The 21,047-nt window shown below is 39.6% G+C and overlaps 1 protein-coding gene across 1 annotated transcript; it reads right to left on the bottom strand.

The window, feature by feature from the left end:
* Positions 1 to 12,255: 12,255 nt before the first annotated feature.
* UTP18 (UTP18 small subunit processome component) lies at positions 12,256 to 20,780 on the bottom strand. The gene is made up of 13 exons (XM_075720270.1): positions 20,482 to 20,780; positions 20,139 to 20,266; positions 19,939 to 20,034; positions 19,372 to 19,451; positions 19,045 to 19,130; positions 18,280 to 18,405; positions 17,220 to 17,394; positions 16,783 to 16,883; positions 15,864 to 15,954; positions 15,421 to 15,544; positions 14,353 to 14,527; positions 13,512 to 13,654; positions 12,256 to 12,309 (listed from the first exon to the last, which is right to left on the bottom strand). The coding sequence occupies exons 1-13, from the start codon at positions 20,755 to 20,757 to the stop codon at positions 12,285 to 12,287; spliced, it is 1,626 nt and encodes a 541-aa protein (XP_075576385.1). The 5' UTR covers positions 20,758 to 20,780; the 3' UTR covers positions 12,256 to 12,284.
* Positions 20,781 to 21,047: the final 267 nt, after the last annotated feature.

The following is a 21,047-nucleotide window of genomic DNA, read 5'->3' as shown; positions in this document are numbered from 1 at the left end:
TTGAAAGTCACATTACTAAGCAGACTGCAGACACAACAGGGCCAATACCAGGCTGCAGGTCCCTCAGGATAACTGGCTGCATGCAGAGTCACCAGGTTTAACACATTTCACATAATAAAAAACCCTGGCACGATGGACTCAAAGCAGGACTGATTAGGATACTAATTTCAGGGGCTCTCAACATTAAACACTAAGGACCTATGAATTTCCTAGTCACAGCAATACATTAACATTCTTTTGTTTGTTCTTTTTTACTTTTGTGAGTGCAGATTAATGCTGAACAAACAGACATTTCATCAGATCATACTGTGGAAAGCTAATCCGAGCAGAGGGGAGGTGATAGAGGAGCACAGCAGCTGCTCCCACCTCTGTAAACTGGCAATCCACAGTGCCCTGGGGACTGCAGGCAGACCCAAAACCACCAGTGAGAAGCCAGGAATTAGGGAAAAGACCAAGAAAAAGGTAAGCAGTCTCCCATCCTGGCAGTAATTCCTTTTGGCCTGCATCCCCACAGCTTTCCCATTATAAATCTGTGAACGCAAACAGAAAGGGATCCTCCCTCAATTCATCCCTGAATAGACAGTTTCTGCAACAATAGTAATAATAATATTTCACTCCCGATAGCTAACCATGTTTAGATTAACTGATCTATCCCTGGGGCTTTGAAGGAAGCGCTTTAAATTCCCTTAGGAATGCCCTTCTCCAGAACTCAGTTATTCTCAAAATAATAAACCTAAAATTTCTAGAGAAACAACTGGTCAGAGCTGTTATCTGGGACTCCAGCTCTGGGCTGCACCAAAGCAACTTACCAACATTGCACAAGTAGACCAACAGGCAAAGGCTTGACCTCTGGGACAAGGATTCAGAAAAGCATTATATTGTAGGAAAACTCTTACCTGCCTTCCCAAATTCAGCCACACCTTGACTCAAGGTGAATTTGTCCATGTAGAAAGCTTCTGGCTGCAGCCTGAGCCTGCTCAAGTAGAACTTCCTGCTGCACAGCTGCCCCATCACACACCTATTAACACAGGCTTGTCCATTTAACCTGATAATGCACCGGTGTTAACAAGTTCAACCCGTCCTTGCTCTTGGCACAAGTCCATTTGTGTGGCCATTTCTGTAATACCATGGATGGTCACAGTTCTTAGTACAAGAAAGAGACAGTTTTTGCCCAGTACAGCGAAACATCTGGTGCTGTAATTAAAAAATAATCTAAAATGGAGAAATATGTACCAGCTCCTTCTGCATTCTGTGGGAACAAGACCCAGTCTCATGATTTTGAAGTTCTTTCCCATTTTGTAAGGGCTTGCTGAATCTATGCTTCATTTGCAAGGCTTGGAGGTGAATAATTGGTATTAAGTAGGTCTTAAGTGTTTAACCCCATGACTACTCCACTGAGTGAGTGCAGGAAGAGAAGGAGCAAACCCCAGGCCCTCTGTACCAACACCTGATGCAAGTTTCTGCTACTGACTGCAGCCAGAGCACAGGTGTTCAGCATCTCAAAAATCAAGGGTTTCTGCAATCTAGGACCATGACCCCATAAACCTTCATCCAGCCAGAAACACCTGACATACCCAGCTGATACTTTGCTGGGTAAGAACTTCAGAATAAGGCTTAAGTACAAATGATTGATGAAATGCAGAACTCCTTGAAATACTTTAAAACTCCCATGCATTCATGAAATTGTTTGACAGAAAATAAATATATACATCTGAGTTCTTTAGAGTGATCTGGCTTCTGCTACAACACACGTGTGCAAGCGTATGCTCCAGCAATTAATGATGCTTATAAATGCTATGATACCACTCTGTGCAGGGACTAATATTTGGTATTTATGAAGTCTTAAGTAATTTTGCTTAACAAAGTTAATGAAATAGACATTAGTAGCTAGAGTATATCAATCTCTTCGCTTTTATCACCACTCTATATATATGTATCTAAAATCATTACCATAAAAATTTACTAAACTTACTTAATTTTTGCAAGTTTTCTTCCCTAACCCTTCTTACTACGCTGAATTCTGGAAGTGGCATGGCCACTTACAGAGTAAAATGTATCTGTGTGATATCTCCATGTGCTTCACAGAAACACAAGCTCTGGCTGTGTCCTTGAGAGCAAAGGATCATTTGCTATCAAAACACAGAAAAACTATGAGGGGAGAAAACTAATGAAGCAATGACATACTCATCAGGAACATAATCTAACTGTGAAGTAGCCCCATTAAAAATACTGGCTAACTTTGCACAGACTTAAAACTGTTATGAGTGTTAACAGCAATTACTTGCCTCATATTTTTAGATTAAGAGCGCTGGCTGAGCTAGAGACTTACTGCAATCTTTTTTTCTAGGGTCTTGTCTGAGTCTGCCTGAAAGCAGGGAAGAGGTTCCCAGAGGATAGACTGGGGAAAAGGAAGAAAAGCTCAGAAGAAAAAGGGCAACTTGGGAATTTTGGGGCTCCTTAAAGCATCACACTAGAGCAGCCATAGTCCTCACTGCTTTTACTGAAGGAGTAAGCTGGACCTATACCCAGAACCACACCAGACCTTCTATCACACCTTAGCCAGACTACTAAAATAGTGATTACCAGAGACACCTAGTGCCTGGAACTCTTGCAACCTGTAAGCAGTAGGAGAAAAATTAGGTTTCCCCTCCCCTTGAGTATCTTCCCTGCATTGAACTTCTGCCTTGAGGTACAACACATCGATGGCTGAGCATGAACCTTCTCCTTGCCTCACCAGTCCTTTACCCGCCCTTCTGGAGCCTCCTTGCATAGAACAGCACCCAAATAACATCCCCTTGCGTCCAACCAGGATAACAGAAGCTATTTAACGGCAAGAGCGAAGGCTGCTTGTACTCGCTGAGCCGCGTGAGGAGCACTTGGCTGGGCTACCAACAACTGCCTGCCAGGCAGCCGTGCCCCACGTCGGGCACAGAGGGCAGGAGGGGCTGCGGCAGGGGTTCCTCTGCTCACAGAGCCCTTCAGCAGAAGCATCTTAATTACTATGGTTAGAAGTTAGTAAAATCTTCCAGAGCTGGGAAGCGGGATACCAGAGACCTGACCTGTTCATTAATTTATTATATGTGCTTCACCTTCATTTGTTCTTGGCAATGTTTTGCATAAGCACACACAGGTTTCTGAGCTGAAAACATGCCTGAAAATGTTGGATTTACTCTATGCAACTAAAATACCAAATCAGCTAAGCCAGCTTCAGAGATTCATATGCTTTCAGAGCTCAAACACCCACTCGTTTATTATTCTATTTGGAAAATCTTACATGGTACTCAGATTTTCTCCCTCTGGGAGAAATCAGCATATGGCAAAAGCAGGAATAAAGCATTAAACGCATTCAAGTGAAGTTCTGTTCCACTGTTTTAATTGCTCTGAGGTGAAGACATGATTTTCTGGAGGATATATTCAAACAAATCAGTGAGTTACTATGGCTGTTAACTTTAAAGGTATGCCCCAAAAATGCAGTTTCCAGAAGTATCTCCCAGCTTCTTTCTGGATAGAGGTAGGAGTATTCCAAACATACTGCACAATTCTGTATGTATTGTAATGAGACATTTGTTTACTAAGATGCCCTGAGTTCAGATAAGCAAAATAGCATTAAGTAATTATTTCGGCAATAGATACGATGCTGACTGCATGTTACTGAATGCTTTCTTCAATTTGTCATTTGAGTCTTGTGCAATGCCCTGATGCAGCCTGTAGAAATCATCACAGATTAAAGCTCCCATAGATGGTTTCTCCTAAACTTTTTGCTAACTGCTGGGTAATCTTTCTACTGTCAAGTATGCCACAGCCCCTAAATATCAGACCTACACCTAACGTCACTGGAATTCACTTTATTGACAAGAAAGCAGACAGCTAATGTGAGAGGTAGTCTCCTTCAGGCTTTGTATAAAAATTTACTTCTCAGGGATTTGGGAGTGGGGTTTATTCCATCTCTCTTAAAGGCTTTATTTAATGTCTCTCATACAGAGTGAAGACAGATGGTGACACAAAATGTTTAGGACTTAGACAAAATTCACAGTGCAAAAGCAGCTCTGGCATTATTAGCCATGCAGACAGCAGGATATTTACGTAAGTTGATAATAAAGGTAGTTATTTTTACATGGCCCTGAGCATAACCAACTTTATTTGATCTATTTTTTCCACAAGCCCTCCTCCCTTCCACATTGCTGGACTGCATCTTCATCTGTATCCAGAAGAGCCACAGGAACCTTCGAATTTTTGTGCAAGACTGAATTTTCTGCAACAATCTGAACTTTTGTAAGATTAATATCTTTGCAGAAATCTGCCAGTGCTGACAGGTTAGTTAGAAATACTGATACGAATGTCAGTTCCCACAGAACTAGTATTCTTCACAAAAATCTAAATACCATATTCATCAGCAGAGTCACTTCTAAGTACCTGGGGAAGGAGAACAGATCGGAGAATGAATGAAGCACCTTGAGTATCATTCAAGAACTGCAAGCCAGTAAAAGAGGAAATAGCAGGCGTGCACACGCAAGGACAGAACAAGGCACAGTCTTCAATGAGACAAGCTAATCTAGTGTTTTAAAAAAAAAAAAGTGACAGGAAATCAAGAAACTAAGCTGAAGTTCCCAGTTTTGACTCAGCGTAAGTCATTTCACTTCTGTACCTCTTTCTCCCACCCATGAGATGAGCCTAATATTACTTACTATGCAGGATTCCTTGCCCTGAAGTCCTTCTGAATCTTCAAATTGAAGGGGCAGCAGATGATTACAAAGGAAGAAGACATTAACATTTTTCCATAACTTAGTCCTGCTGGGTTTCAGGACACTGTTTTGAGTTACATGGTGCCTTCACTTTAAGACTATCAAGTGGATATTGTACCTGCAGTAAGTACAAATTGCTATTCTGTTAAGCACAACAGGATGAGTTTTAAGGAATACACTGGTTTCTTTTCTGACCATATGTCATGGTTTAATCCCAGCCAGCAACTAAGCACCACGCAGCCGCTCGCTCACTCCCCCTGCCCCAGTGGGATTGGGGAGAGAATTGGAGGAGTAAGAAAAACTCCTGGGTTGAGATAAGAACAGTTTAATAATTGAAATAAAATTAAATAGTAGTAGTAATAATAACAATAATTACAGTAATAATAATATACAAAGCAAGTGATGCACAATGCAATTGCTCACCACCCGCCGACCGATACCCAGACAGTTCCTGAGCAGCGATCGCTGCTCCCCGGCCAACCCCCCCAGTTTCTATACTGAGCATGATGCCATATGGTATGGAACAGCCCTTTGGCCAGTTTGGATCAACTGTCCTGGCTGTGCCCCCTCCCAGCTTCTTGTGCACCTGGCAGAGCATGGGAAGCTGAAAAGTCCCTGACTAGCATAAGCAGTACTCAGCAACAACTAAACCATCAGTGTTATCAACATTCTTCTCCTACTAAATCCAAAACACAGCACTGTGCCTGCTACTAGGAAGAAAATTAATTAACTCTATCCCAGCCAAAGCCAGGACACCATAATAATCTGCACCTTTGCTAGTCTGTGCCTATCATGCCTTTTATTCAAACACCTTGACAAATGTTAGAAACACGGATTCAGCTTCACAACACTCCTAAGGGATAAGTGTGAAGCTGCAGTATTTCTTCAAAAGCTAGAACAAAGTAAGATAGATAATCCTCATCCTACAAGGGGAAAGAGTATTGTTTACAGCCCTGAATTTCAAAAAGGCTTTCAAATATCCAACACCTTAGACTTACCCCGAAGTTACATAGGTCTGTTTGGGAAGTTTAACTACGCAAAACTTAAAACTTTTGATTGACCCCATTATAAACTGTATATTACTGAATTCCTCAATATCTTTAGGGTAAGTCATTTGCTATCAGGGCTGATGTCACACATCGCTTGAACCAGGAATAAGAGTCACAAATCAAGAGTTTTCCACTCAAGTAGAAACAGCATTCAATGTTGACTTTTTCTGTAACTGAAATCTGCACACTTGAGGGATCCCAAGTGCAGCCTCTATTCATTTCCACAATTACGCTAGAATAAGTCATTACATCCAGTTATAATAGGTCAAGACAAATTTAGGGATCGAAAATCAGCATTGTTCAGTCAAACAATGTTCTGTTTTTTTCAAGAAAGAAAACTTTAATTGGAGATTTGCTTCATTTTGGCCAAGTATCTGTCCATAATACTCAATCTTTTACAGTAATTAATCTTAATTGATACACATCACTTTATTCTATAGCCTCATCTCAGTATGTGGTATAGTACATAGCTGAAATACTCCAGCACAAAATGGGTTGAGAACTGACAGCCCATGAATTCCTCTGAAGTTATTACAAGCAGCTTGGGGGCCTGACTCAGCTAGATAAAATTATGCAGATGAAAGACTAGTTTCTGTTAATATAGACACACATATTTTTATAAGCAATAATGGCTTTGTTACATACAAATTAACTTATACAAATTTGTTTCATGCATGAATCCCACATCATTTTCCTATTATATTTACCCAATCACTTCTTGGGTCTCCTCAATTAAATATAACCTTGAATTTCCTACTATGAAAGACTTTTCCATTCATTTCCAGACTACAATCGCTTCACCTCACAGCATAGTGATCTTCCCTCTAGCTTATCCTTATTGAACTGAAGCATATTGCGGCTAGGACAGAGTGGCAACAATTGTCCCACAGTATAACAGGTAACTTGTATTTTGTTAAGAACGACACTTAGCAGTAAAGATTCAATACCCTGCAGAATTCACATGAGGAATCTGTGCAAGGGGGCATACATTTTTTTCTTCTGTAATCTAGTTCATATCTTCCAACCTATGAAGAAACTGCTTCTTCAACAAATTGAGCTGGTATCTCCAGAATCGAATCCCTGTGTGCAGAAAAAGGTAGTTTGCATGGTCTCCCAGATCCACTGAAGTATCTCAGAGCACACGTAAGCATGGCTGCAACTGCAGTCACACGTAACATGTTTGTACAAATGAAGGACAACATCCTCCAAGGAAAGACAATGCAGCTATGGAGTACAGCGAGACTCAGAACAAGCTCTTGCAGCTGCAATGCATTCATTAGAGAAGCTACAGAAAAAAAAAACAAAAAAAAAACCAAAAAACCACAACCAAAAACCCATGGCTTAATTATTTCATTCTTAATGCAATTCCTCCCAGTAGATCAGGGCTAATAGTTTTTCACCAAGTAACTGAAACAATCTCATGAACAGCAGGATGCTGAGGTTCTGAGTCACTACACAAGTTTCTAAACAATTATTTCTGAATTGTAAGTACTTAAAACACCTTTTCTCTTCCAGTAACTTAGAAATCTGCATCCAAAGCTTAAAACAAAGATTAAAGAGGAATAAAGAACCCTTGTGTTTAAGCATGTGATACAGACCATTAGCTAAGCACTACACTGCATCAGGATCTGCAGACAGAAGTTACTCAGTCTTCATAAAATGGATGTGTCTTCAAGGACCCTAAATTGAAGTTCAACTCCCCCCCAGCTCCTAGCCATGTAAATCTGTTAAAACTTCTTGCTAGGCTTAATTTCTTAAGTCAGTCTCAATTGAGTAGAAACTCACTGAAAATGCAATAGAATACATACTAAATCCATGAGAAATAGATCCCTGATCTTCTGACAAGGCAGAAGAATAGCAAATGGGTAGCAATTGTAAGTAAAGGCTCCTGCATCACATTTCCAAACTCCCCTTTGCTTCAACTCTTCCTCCCATCTGTTTAAGCATAATAAAACATTCAATATTGCACACACGAAATGGAAGTCTCATATGGCAGGCAATCTTATGTGCAAAATGTAACCCTATGAAGACACAGATCTCAGGCACGTTTTACAATACCTATTATGAAAACCAGATCATATTGCAGCCATTCCAAGGTGTCTGATCAGCTTGTAAGATTTAATTCAGGTTAAGGGGTCCCAAAGTAATTTAATAAGGGTGTATAACTTGCATAGTTTAAATCATTGGAAGAAAATACACAGGTGCAGACTGCCTCAGTGAAAGTTTCCCAAAATGGGTTAGACTGTATTGCCACGTCACTGTGACACAAACATGGGACAAAAACATCTGAGTACCCAAGAGACATTTTGTTCCAGAAAAAACAATCATTGTTCCATATTTTTGACAGAAGAAATCCAAACAATGACAGTAATGTGTCATTAAGTGCCCAGCATATTGCTGCTGCTAGTTATCCAAAAGGAAATGCAGCATAAACACGGCAGAATTCACTGCAAGAGTAAGCGGCAGTGTGGTGTACTGGATACCAGCTGGACTCCTGGAGGTACTGGACAGCAGTAACTGAGGATTTTATCCTGTACAGATTACAGACACCCTCCAGAGATGCTCTGTATCCTCCCCCTAGATCTTACAAATTAAAGCAAAACAAGGGATTTAGAGGATCAACAGAGGCCTTCAAATACTTCGAGAAACATCCTTAGGCAGGAAAACAGCTTCTTTTCAAGGTGTGCTATGACTGCCGCATCCACTAGATGGGTTCAGCTCCACATCCAAAGAGGAAAATCTAATTTGCCGTCCGATCAGCAAGCAAGCATTTGGAAAAAGTCATGTAGCAGTTGAAACGGTTCCACATGGAAGAGATTTATAGAACTGTAACTTTCCAAATAATTTTGAGAGCAGCAATCCTGGATGTTGAATGAGACACAGGATTAAAAAAAAAAATCATTCAGTCCTCTAAGAATTTGCTAAACCACCTGCACCACAAACACAGCCCTCAAACAGGAACAGGGTCAAACAGCAGATTCAGGACAGCCTTTGTAGCAAACCCAATAATCTTCTAAATAACCAGTGTTACTCCAACATCTAGTCAGGTTTTTTTTTTTTTTTTTTCCTTGGAGGTTTCCTTTCTAATCACTAACCAGACCAATTCTCTTTAGCTTGCAAAATCGGACAAGATCACAGCCTGGAGGGGAAAGGCTGTGGTGATAAATATTTAATGAGCTACATCAATAAAGTTTATTTTGCCAAGGAGAATGGAAGGAGAAGAAAAGCAGAGAAATAATTCATTAAAGGAACTTCAGCTTAGCAATGGCAGAAAAAGCGCCACGCTAGGAAAAAAGGAATTAAACACAAAGAGGTTTTAAATAGGTCAGAAGCTTAAGTACTCTTAACACATGGCAAACTGACAAAGAGCTCACTTTTTCAGAATGAGAGTACAGTGATATGTATACTTATTAGTAATTCATCCCACTGCAAATAAATATCCCTGGACACACTAGTAACAGTTTCAGCTTCCTGCAGTACTTCGTATCATCCAACTTTTAAGACCTGTTTAGTACATGAAAGTATCATTGCTCAAAACCCATTAAGAAATGCAACAAGCACCTTGAGCTTTCCTTTATTTCTCAAGGCAAAAGTCTGTCCTATTTTATATTGGATGGGGCAGTAAGTTACTTTTTCCAGAAGACAAAAATGCAACAGCAAGAATTACGGTGTTTAGTACAGCTTAAACATTCCTGTACTGCAGTGCTCCTCATGACTCAGTAGAGAGCTTAGTATTTGCAACTTGCATCATAGAATCTGCAAAATGTTTAAGCTCTCCTTCCTGCCACTGGTTGAAATCACTTGCAGCTATTAAGAGTATAGAGCACCTCAGTATATCTTACACCACCTTGTCCATTTACTCTCCTGCTCCATCCAACCTGGACCTCTTACAAGCAGAAGTCAGCAGGATGGGCAAGGAAGAACATCAGAAACTGCTGTGTTTATGCTAACTAAACAAGCCCAGGAACCCATTAATTCTTAAGTTCTAATTCTAGATCCGCTAATGGCTTGCTATACAGCTTTGAATCACTGGATTTGGGATTTCTTTTTTTTTTTAATGGGTAAAGTGGAGAAGCACATACTGTGCAAAGAGGGGCACAGTCTCAGGACAAGCAGATTAAACAGTATTAAAATACTTCACAGCTACTTCAGTGAGAAGTGGTAGAAGACTTAATATATTTAAAACCCCACCTTTTTAGAAGTCTTTGATTTAAAATGATTTAATAGCTTTGTGGATGAAGTCACACTACTTAAACCTCCCTAACAGTGAAATAAAGAGATGATTAAAAAAGGCAAACTGTGTCGATAACCACAACCAAACCCTCACTCATCAGCAGTGCTGCCACAGGACAAACTGCTCAGCAACATGAAGCAGTCAAGTCTCCACATAAGTGATTAAGTGCTGCCCTCTAGTGAAGACATAAACCAGTTTCAGCATCTAGATTTCTGAAATTCAACAAAATCTCAGTCCCAGGGAGATTTTTAGCTAGATTTGTTTGTCACAGAAGAATCCTACAGCAAGCATCTTAATAAAGTGTGCTTATGATTTAATTTTACTCTTCCGTATTAGGGTCTTTAGTTTAGGTTTAGCACTGCAATAAGGTTAAACACTGTAGCCAATTTAACACCTCCAGAGCATATTCTGCTTTTTCCTCCGATTTGTGAAATCAAGTTCTCATCTTACAATGAATCACTGGCAAAGCCATTTTAAAAACCCATTACATCAGAAAACACAATATTCTATTTTTTAAAACAGTATGACAAGAATTTAACAATAGGCTCGTACATTTAAAGTTTTTGACAAGGTTCTAGAATTAGCTTTTTCTCATGCTCACAGTACCTTTTTTGTAATGCCACTTTCACTAAAGGCTTAAGGACTTTACTGGAGCACCTTGGCTCTTGATGTTACTGCTCAAAAAGCACCCTCATGTGAAGTGGAGAGACATCTTAGTCACAATTTATTCTCAAAGCAGTGTTTTTATTGTAGCAGATCCCTAGTAAACTTTTTGTTCATGTATTTAAAAAGAAAGAGGTGGCCACTTCAGGAACAAAGTGATCAGAGGTGTGATATTTGGCATCAGATGAAGAACCAGCAACAAGAGCTGTAGAGCAGTCCTTGCTAGGTGACCCTAACAGTATCAGAATTTCACAATTGATTTAAAAATCAACTCGGGATGCTTTGCTTTCACAGAAAGATAAGAATGGGGTCTTCCTTAAGAATTAAAACCACATTACATACAGTTGTTTTTGTGACACACAGGAGGCAGTAAGCACAACCGAGGGTGGCGTTTCTCACTTTTTGGTTTAGGCTAGCTTTAAGCTACAGCTGGCCCATTAAGTTGGGCTGAATTACAATGTCTGCATCAACAGGGTTTCAGGTTAATTTGCTCCTTCAGTTAGCAAAATGCTGTTTCCAACCCAGCCTCAAATGAACCTGGCTGATGGAAAAGCTCAAGCTAAATGCCTGGAGCAGAGGTTACAGATTACGCAAAACTGATGTTTTATGCTTCAGCATTGGAATACTTCATGTGCTCATACTAACTAAATACATTTAAGCATTTCTTGAAGACATTAGTTTGAATGCCAACCATTAAAATCTCCTTAGTCATTTGCTTACACAAAACATTGAAAAAAGTTGAAACAACTTGCCTGGAAATTTATCAGGTATATTTATTAAGGAACAACATTAAAAAACATAGATGTTATATTAGCATTTTTTAATTTCCATATAAAATAAAAAAACTTGTTTGATTTTGTCAGCGTACTTGTATCTGCAGGTTACAACACCTGGGGAAAGATCAGTACAGAGAATTTTGTTAGTATCTTCCAAACATTTAGCCATCACAAAATTTTACGCAAGCTTAACAGGCAGAAGACATACCTGCTTCCAGTCTGAATGAGTTTAGTTTCCAATCATTAACACATTTTAGGTCAAACAGAACTACTGTATTACTATCAAGGCTACAGGTCTTTCCAGTTTCCCATGAAAAAGTTACAGTGTACAATAAAATCATATCTGCACATAAGCTACGCTTCAAATTTCAGTAATTCATGTAATCTAAATTTGAAATTATGCAGACTTGTGTGGGCACACTTACATGACTTCATAACAGGATCAAGCCAAGTATCTGCCAGCCTACAGCTGGTTTTTAACAACACTGCCTATGAATTCGATTTAAATATAGTCCGATTTTTAAAACTGCTGTCAACAGGACTGGGCAGAAGTTTAGTTGAACCACCAACTCCCTGTAAGAGTATTATTAGAAAAGCTGAGATCAACAAGACAAGCCTGAATCTTGCCCATCATGTGGAGCCTACTACATTAGTGGTCCAGACAGAAGAGTTTCAGATTACACACTACTAAGAACTTCTTGTTGCCATCTATAAAGAGGTGGAGGTAGCAAAATGAAAATAAGGTTCCTCAAGACAACGTTGTCAACAGTTCTAGTGCTACTTTTACCTGTTACTGGTCCATTTTCTCCTGTATCTTCTTTTAAAAATCTGAATAATGTTTCAGCCTGAAGGAAAAAAGAAGTTGAGACAGATTTAAAACTTCTCAATACCTGTTGAGTGAACAACACAAAAAAGCAACACCTATTCAGTAGTGTCACTTTGAGTATTCTTAGCTAATCTGAAACATGGGTGTAGCAAAAGATAGCATCATCCACATGCTACATTTACTTGAAGTGCCATTACAATATGCAGTTCAAGTTCAAATAAAGGACAAATCACAAGATTTATTCACATTTTTACAGACTTGCTTTTTGTAAATTCTCCTTGTCAGACTTCATAAACCATTAAAATCTCACATTAAAAATACAAAGTTTTTCAAGTATCATAAAGTTCCTTAGTTTAAAAAAATATTCCTGGTTCTGAGTTATTACTGCTCCGGACCTGTGACCACACACAGCAGCAGAAAAAAACCCCAACACCTCTCCCTTCTCACAAAAAGGCTAGAGTCAAGCTTATGCCAGTCAGACATCAACCACTGAGTTCGAGTTCCACATTAAAACTACGATTTCAGAATCTAATTGTAAGCTGGCAAGAGAACATTTATTCCTATGTCCTCACAATAAACCATGAAGTCTTGCCTCATGCCCTATCCAGCATGTGCAGCAAGCCTTCAAACCTCACTGAGCCTGAGCGCTAATCACAGGATCACAGAACAGTTGACGTTGGAAGGGACCTCTGGAGGTCACCTGGTCCGACCCCCCCTCAAAGCAGGGCCACTCAGAGACAGCTGCCCTGGACCATGTCCAGGCAGCTTTTGAGTATCTCCAAGGACGGAGCCTCCACAACCTCTCTGAGCAACGTGTGCCAGTATTCAGTCACCCACTCTCCAAAGATGCTGTTCACCCTGCCTTTACAACTAGAACAAATCCATGCCACATACAGATGTTAACGGTGAAGCACAGATCTTTTAATCCTCTGAACCATTTTTTTAATGGGGAGACCATCCAGTATCTGGCTGTTTATATCCTAGTTATTTCAGAAAAGGACAAGGACAGTTTTGACAGGGATGTCTGCAGCAATGTATATTTTATAATCAGACAATAAACAAGGCTCATTCTCCAGAAGGGAAAGCCAGCTCCGCACTCAATTACATCATCAGGTGAAATTCAGACCACAAAGTCAAACCTTATCATTTACCAGTCATCTGCCCCATCTTACAGAATACAAACATGTTATCTGGCATTAATGAACCTAACTTAGTACATACCTAAATAACAAAGCTTTGCCTTTGTTATTTGCTACAGAGAAAAAACCACTTCTGGGAGAAAAGTCCATAGACTGAGCAAGATAAATCTGTTTTCTTCTAAACATCGGGAAGTTTGAGAATACAGTATATGAAGGAATGTGTACCTATTGAAAAATAGGTCATTAGTTATAACAATCAAGAAAAAGCCACTAACATCATTCAAATTAAAGTACAAATTTAAAATTGAAGGTCAATGTTAAGTTCAAATGTTCAGTTATATTACTATCCTACACCACTCATATAGACTTCTACTGGAGAAAAGGTGCAGGGAACACTATGAAGCTAGTTATTGCAACCCATTTATTTTTAAGTAATTACATCTAAGCAGTAAAAATAGCTTCCAAACCCTCACATTAATTCAATAGTTCCACTGTTGGCCACAATTCTGACAAGGCTGGCAAAATATTGAATGAGCTACGAAAAACACCACATAGTAAGACCATTACAGTTAACGGCTGTCAACAAATTCATGAATTAATTTGAATTAATTAATAAGTGAATTAATAAATTCACATTTATTGCTGAGTTATAGTTACAGCACTGAAATAAGGGCATTTTGAAAAGGGAAAAACAAAAGGTAAGCTAGACCATAAGACGTTATTTTCAGAACAACTTCCCTGAAGAAAAAAAAAATTTATTTCCTTATAAATGTACAGTATTTTGTATATATCCTGATCTGCTTGGTCTAGTAAATTTTGCGGTATATATATCTGCTCAATAACAGTTTTATTACATCACCAGGAACATTTTTGATCAAGATACAAAAAAGCTACAAAAAAGATACTAAAGAAGATGAACATACCAATTTGACAGCCTCATCAGTTTCACAGGAAGCCACTGCCAAAATTTCTGTGGTGGGATTGAAGGTCACACAGGTAGCAGATGTAACTAGGTTCATTATAGCTCTAACCGGTTTAGGATTGTTTTCTTTGAGACAGACATCAGTAGTATATAAATTTACAACTCCAGAAGCTGAACTAAAAAAAAGAAATTAACAAAGACTATACACCAAGATGTAATAATATTCACAGTACATATTACCTTGTTATCTATAGCCACCATTCAACTAAAAAGGTCATTTCCAATTATTTACTTCAATTTGTAACGATATTTCATTTGGAGCTTGATTTTACTTTGGAGTTTATAACCATATTTAGTGGAGGAGGGTTATTTATTTTATGTATAAAGAGACACACTTAACTGTGGAGAGCCTTGATAAGCCCATCTCTTACACAGAATGAATTCACAGCAATGAGAGCTTGGTATCAAAAGGTTCTGAAATAATTTTAAGCTTTTTGATTTTTTTTTATACCCTGCAGAGTAAGTCCACTTAAAAATCCTCTTCTACAGCTAAGAAAATGCATACTGTACTGAAGTATTTGCTGGTCTCATTTAAAAGAATTACTACACTAGCTGAAGTTGCACCTTGGCAAGTATACTTGCAGAAACACTTTCAAGCTTGTGGCTTTGAGTTGAGGCATCTTTTCAAATGCTAACAGGCTACTTTGCAGGAGCTAAATTAGGAGTATAGGAAAGAGAACTAGAAAAGGGGAAAGACCATGAACCAACATTTGTACTACAGAATTTGTGATTTCAGTCAGTATGATTTCAAAATTAACTGCTAAACCCATATATGGCAACAGTAATACATTAGGAGTGATACTGGTATTAAGTGTGTTACGGTATTTTAGATATACATGGAACAAATTAAATTATTATCATAAACCAGGCAATATTCATCTATTCACCTCTCCTCTAACGTCATTAAAACCAAACATATTCCATGTTCCTACACTCTCCCCAGCCACCAGTAAGTTTACTGAAGAGCTTCAAAATGATAGGAAGAAGTTGTCAAATCCAAGTCACTTACCCACATGCCACATACTGGTTATTTTTTGAAACAGCGATGCATTTGCCTTCCAAAGAACCTTCATCTTCAAATTTGTGCAGACACTTTCTGCTTCTCACATCCCAAATGAAAACTTCGCCTTCCTCTGGTTGCAGAATAAAGTAGAAGATTATAGAAACCATATACCCAGCACACATTGCCTATTTTGTTAAAATAAATTTCATTACATGACAACTATTAGCTCATTTACAGCTATCAAATATAGGGTATTTTTTAAAAAAAACCACTAAAGGCATACTAAAATAGTTAATTCCATTCTTTAATGATTGATCACTTGGTTGTATTTTTAGGCCAGATACTGGCATAAAGTCTTTTAATTATCTTTGCAAAACAATAAATTACTTATAAAAACTCATGCAATTTAAATGGAATTATAATTAGTGCTGTTAAGAGAGAATACTTACTTGAATAGCTATATATTTTACTGCTGTCTGGTGTGAAAGCTGATGCAGTGCATCTTCCGTTTACCTTCATAGTGCTAATCAGCTCCTTTGTCTATAGGATGAAGAACAACAATAGTGACAACGATTCTGCCAAAAATCTGTAGGAAAGTTTTTTCCATAGTCCTGTCCCACAAAACTCTGAAGTTAGCTACACTGACGTTAAAAGAAAAGCATCAACATTTTCAGTGCCTACAGAGCAGAGCACAAGCCAATGCTCATGAGTCGATGATCAATTCATCACCACACAACTACAGCTAGTTCAATAAATACTTATTTGCTCCCTTGCTGGAAGGTCTTCATTACACAACAGAAGTGAACTTTCTTTTTAAAAAGTATTTTTCCTAGTAAAAGTTTAAAACAAACCTAGCTGCCATCATATGGCATTTTAAAATTTAACTGGAAAAATTCTATACGCATTATGAATCACAGTAGATAGCATGATTCATGAACACAGTACACCAGCATACACTAGCTCTATTCCCAAAAGAGCAGTCCTATATTTCTTCCACCCTCAGACGCCCGTTTCCATGCTGAGGCCACTTCTTTTGCGAGCACACTGTGTGTGCAATCAGCTGAAATCCAACATTGACATACGACTTTTTCCAGTGACAGCTTAAAAATCCATGAAACTCTGGCCTTAGCTCCACCAGTCCCAAAGAGAACTGCACAGTCAGAAAAAAATTCTCAGACACTCCACAATAATTTTCTAAAGCTACACTTAGTTGATTCAGCAGCTCATTTTTGAAGGCTGTCACAGTATGCATCATACCTTTGTTTCAACTGAAAGCTAGATTGCTTTCCTTATTAAATATAGCAAGCAGAATCAGAAGGAAAAAGGTACAAAGAAACCAAAGCTACATGAACCATGAAGAGAAACTACCTTCATTGACAACAAGTGAAGGTAACCTGAAGTTCCAGTTAGAAGCATAAATGATCCATCTGGAGAGACTTCGAAGCTTCTGAGAAATCTTTCCTCCACACCTTTAAAAAGAGATTCAGAACTTCAAATTGGCATAATTTATTCTTTTTCCTCAACATTCAGAGGTATGAATATGAGTAAGACATGACTCCACTTCAGCTTTTCATTTCTGTAATACACTGTCACAGTAAAGCTACAATTCAACCCTGTTTATGTGTGACAATTAATTTTTAATATCCCAGACAAACTAAAGCTACTCAAGTAAAGATCCCCAAAGACAAGTTAAAAATACAACCTCCAACAATTCACTGCACTTCCTTTTAAAGCAAATTCATATGCCACCTCTACATGGGACAGCTTCAACTATGCCCAGACACTTACAGCACTATAAAACGTACCTCTTACTTTCTGTATAGGAATAATACTTCCACTCATCATGTCATACACAAAGAACATTTTATGGTGAGTACCAGTGGCTATAACTTGTTCTCCATCAACACTGAAACAAGCCTTATAAATTGGAAAACTCTCTAAATAGATGCTCTGTATTCGTGGATTCCTTATACCATCAACCTTCAAAAAAAAACAGATTATCATATTAAGGAACATACCAAATACTTTTAAATAGAAAATTCATATCAACTAGCCAATACAAGAGACTTAAACAGTAAGAGGTACACCAGTTTGAAGCATTAACCTCTTCCTCTCTTCTCAATGTACAAATAACCTGGCTCTCGGCTCCTCACCCTACATATCAGACACTCCCAGCCTTCCTGGATATACTTCACACCTCTATTTCTTCCCTACCTTGCCCATGCTTTGTTCAAACAATCACTTCTATTGTGCTTTTCTAAAGGGAAACATTTGCTTCACATCATTCCTTCCTGCAGCCCCATGGGAGTGTCAAATACAACTTGCGTCTTTGACTATTTCACTGACACTGGGCCATGTTGAAAATTCCTAGAGTTCTGATCTTTAGTTTTCAGAGGAGCAGGGTGGGAATGCCCCAGCATGAGTAGCTTCCTGCTGCAGTACAGTCTCTCCACCCTCAAAATGATTTCACAGCAATATTACAGTTTAAATGAAAGTGGACTGCTCCCTACACTACAAGCTTTACAAACAATTTAAGAAAAAAAGAAGTTAGTCCTCGACACTGCAAAACTTAAAACCAGATATTTTTAAAAACAATCTTCAGCTAAAAACTCTGATACATGTAAGTTTGCCTATACTCTGTAAGCGGTTGGTATGAAGTCACAGATGGAAACTGCTTCCAACAAGATGCCTTCAACCAAGCAAATTCCATTGTAACCACAGACATTACAACCCCACACCGTGAGCACACCATCACAGGAAGAGAGAAAAGAAAGTTTATCATTCCAGGCTATCTCAGGTGTACTTATAAAAAAAAAAGATTCCGTATTCGTGGCCATTTACATAGCATAGATTGAAATTCTTCACCTGAAAGAGTGATACCGATCGATCATGTCCAGCAGTCATGACTACTTGAGCAGATGGATGAAACTGCACGGTTGCCAGTTTTCCATTAGCAAAACGTTCCTGATTAGCAGGCAGGCAGGTCCTCATCTAGAACAAACAACAAGCGGTTTAAAAAAAGAAAATACAACTTCCACAGTTTTGCTTATGCTGATGAACAGCCAATTTAATAGCTCTTTATTCTACAAGAGCAAGATCTCAAACCCTATGATGAACTTTTAGACAGCATGACATAAGCAGAACATCCACACAGTAAGTCTGGTAAGTTGCTTCAATCCAGCAATGCAGACACAAGATAAACTAGCTAGCCTTTCTACTGACTTTGAAATTAACAGCCTATGTAAAACCAGTTGCATTCTGACTCATCTGAAATAGCTGTAGAAGAGAGTGTAAGAAACACTCATTTAAGGCTGTCACTTCTCAAAGACCATTTCAGTAGCCTCAAAGTTGTGGAAGAATTCTATCCTTCCTATGCATAAACTAAAACCCTACTACAAGATGCTACTTTAGAGTACTTCAAATAATTCTTATGTCAAGCAATACATGTCAATTTATTATTTCGCACTTTCATGATGCGAACTATCCAATTTGCCCAGCTGTTTACTCTTGACAGTTACAGAGACACAGAAGACATTCATACTATCACTAACTTTACTACCCAAATAGCAACAAAGAAGTCAAAGTGTGCCTATGGGTCAAACTGAGGTGGAAAGACAGGCTTGCCTTTACCTTCAAAATACCTCTTGGCAGGTACTCTGAGTTTGATATGAAATTGCCAGTCCTGCATAGCAGATCATCATCTTCATCACTGTCACCTAATTAAGACAAAGCACTTTGAAAAGGCTAATTCCACAAACACTCCCATATCACAACTTACAAATTCCTTACAGAAACAAATTAAATCAAAGCACACTGAAGGAAGGAAGGAATAAAACTGACTTATCCAGCATATTATCACGCAAACAAAACTGAGAAAACATGAGAAATAATTATTTTCTAAGAAGCTGAAGAAGGAAACACAGAAACAGTTATTAGAATAGTAATGGATTTATTTACTATCACTTGCAGTCCTTTTGGATTTCTTCCTGTTTTCCAAATCAGCCCAGGCAGGAACTCCTCCCATAGCTCGCTGAAACCTAGTGAGAGAAGGGTGAGGGGAAGAGGAGAAAAAAAAAAAAAAAGCAAATTTTTTGAGAAAGTAGTTCTCTTCTACACGTTAAGTACTTACAAGACATACAGTCACAATTTTGCAAGATTACTTGACTATATTCACATTTCAGCTCATTCTTATCTACCATACTAAGTTAGCATCTTCCATCATCCCATTTACAAAGCAATGCATCCCTATAAAAAGTTTCTGGTATAAGTCCCTAGAAGACAAATTAGTTTGTGCGCCTCTATTAAAACAAGTTTTAAAAAAATTAGTTTAGACAATGCTAATGCACATTTTATTTATTATTCTTAATAGTATTTTGGATTTAAAAATACTGCAAATACCCTAAGAAACACTAGCTTTAAACAGGCCACGTGAATACAATGGGTACAGAGAGAAGTGACCCTGAATGTCACATAAATATATCTTATCTTAATAAAGTTAGCAACAAAAACATTGATGAAACTCACTGTTCTTCAAGTCTTCTTTTTAGCTTTTTCTTAGTAAGTGTCTTCTCAGCATCACTTTTCATGAAATCTTTCCTATACCTATGAGTCATATCAACACTAGAAGGAACAAACACACAGAACATGAAGATCACTCAAACTGAAGCCGCTTACAGTCACTCTTAAGTGTGACACCTAATTCCTACCTGCAAACTTGAACTCACCTTTCCTCAGCTTCATCATCTTCATCCACCCAGGCTGGCTTTTTAGACAACAATTTACCTTTTGCTTCGTTTTCCACTTCCGAATCACTGGAGTCTTTCCGGAGACCTTCCCTCTCTGCAGCATTAAGCTGGAAACAACCAAACAGGCCATTTTAGCCCAGCCACGGATCGGTGGAGGGAGATGACAGTCACGGCGGCGGGGAACAGGCAGGGGCAAGGAGCCGCAGCAAGCAGCAGCCCCTGCTCGGGGCCGAAGCACCACCTCCCCGCGCTCCCCTCCGCCGGGCCCGGGCCTCAAGCAAGGCCGCGGGGCAGGAGCCGCCCGCCGGGCCCCGACCCCTACCCGCTGGGGGCCGGCCAGGCGCTGCAGCAGCTCGTCCTCCTCCACGTTGAGGCTGTCACCGAACACCAGCTCCGCCAGCTCCCGCTCGGCGCCCGACGTGCGGGACAGCGCCTTCAAGTGCCGGGCGCGGCGAGCCGCCTCCGCCGCCCGCTCTGCCGCCGCCGACTCCGCGTGCGGCTGGAGCTGCCTCACTACTTTACTCGTTTTATTAATTTTCTTCGTTTGCGTCTTTTTCGTCATTTCCCTCTTTTTCGTCGTTTTCCTCTTTTTCGTCATTTTCTTCTTCGCCGCCGCCGGGCCCGGGCGAGCCGCCCCCACCGCGGGCTGCATCGCTCCTCGCGGGGCCGCCGCCCGCCGGAACCGGAAGGCATGGGCGCTGCCCACGTGACCCTCTTATATAGCCTTCCTCGCCCCGCCCCCGGCTGTGATAGGCTTGCGCCGCTGCCCCTCATCCCACGTGACCCGACACGCTCCCCAGCCTCGAGGCACTGTCACGTGACCTCCTTTCTTTGCCTTCCTTTCCCTCCTGCCTCCCCCCCTCCACCCCGCGTTCCACGTGACGCGGC

The sequence above is a fragment of the Pelecanus crispus genome, chromosome 12, assembly GCF_030463565.1.
Source record: "Pelecanus crispus isolate bPelCri1 chromosome 12, bPelCri1.pri, whole genome shotgun sequence".
Classification (NCBI taxonomy): Eukaryota; Metazoa; Chordata; class Aves; order Pelecaniformes; family Pelecanidae; genus Pelecanus; species Pelecanus crispus.
Note: the sequence above shows the minus strand (reverse complement) of the source record. Positions and strands in the feature narration are given on the sequence as shown.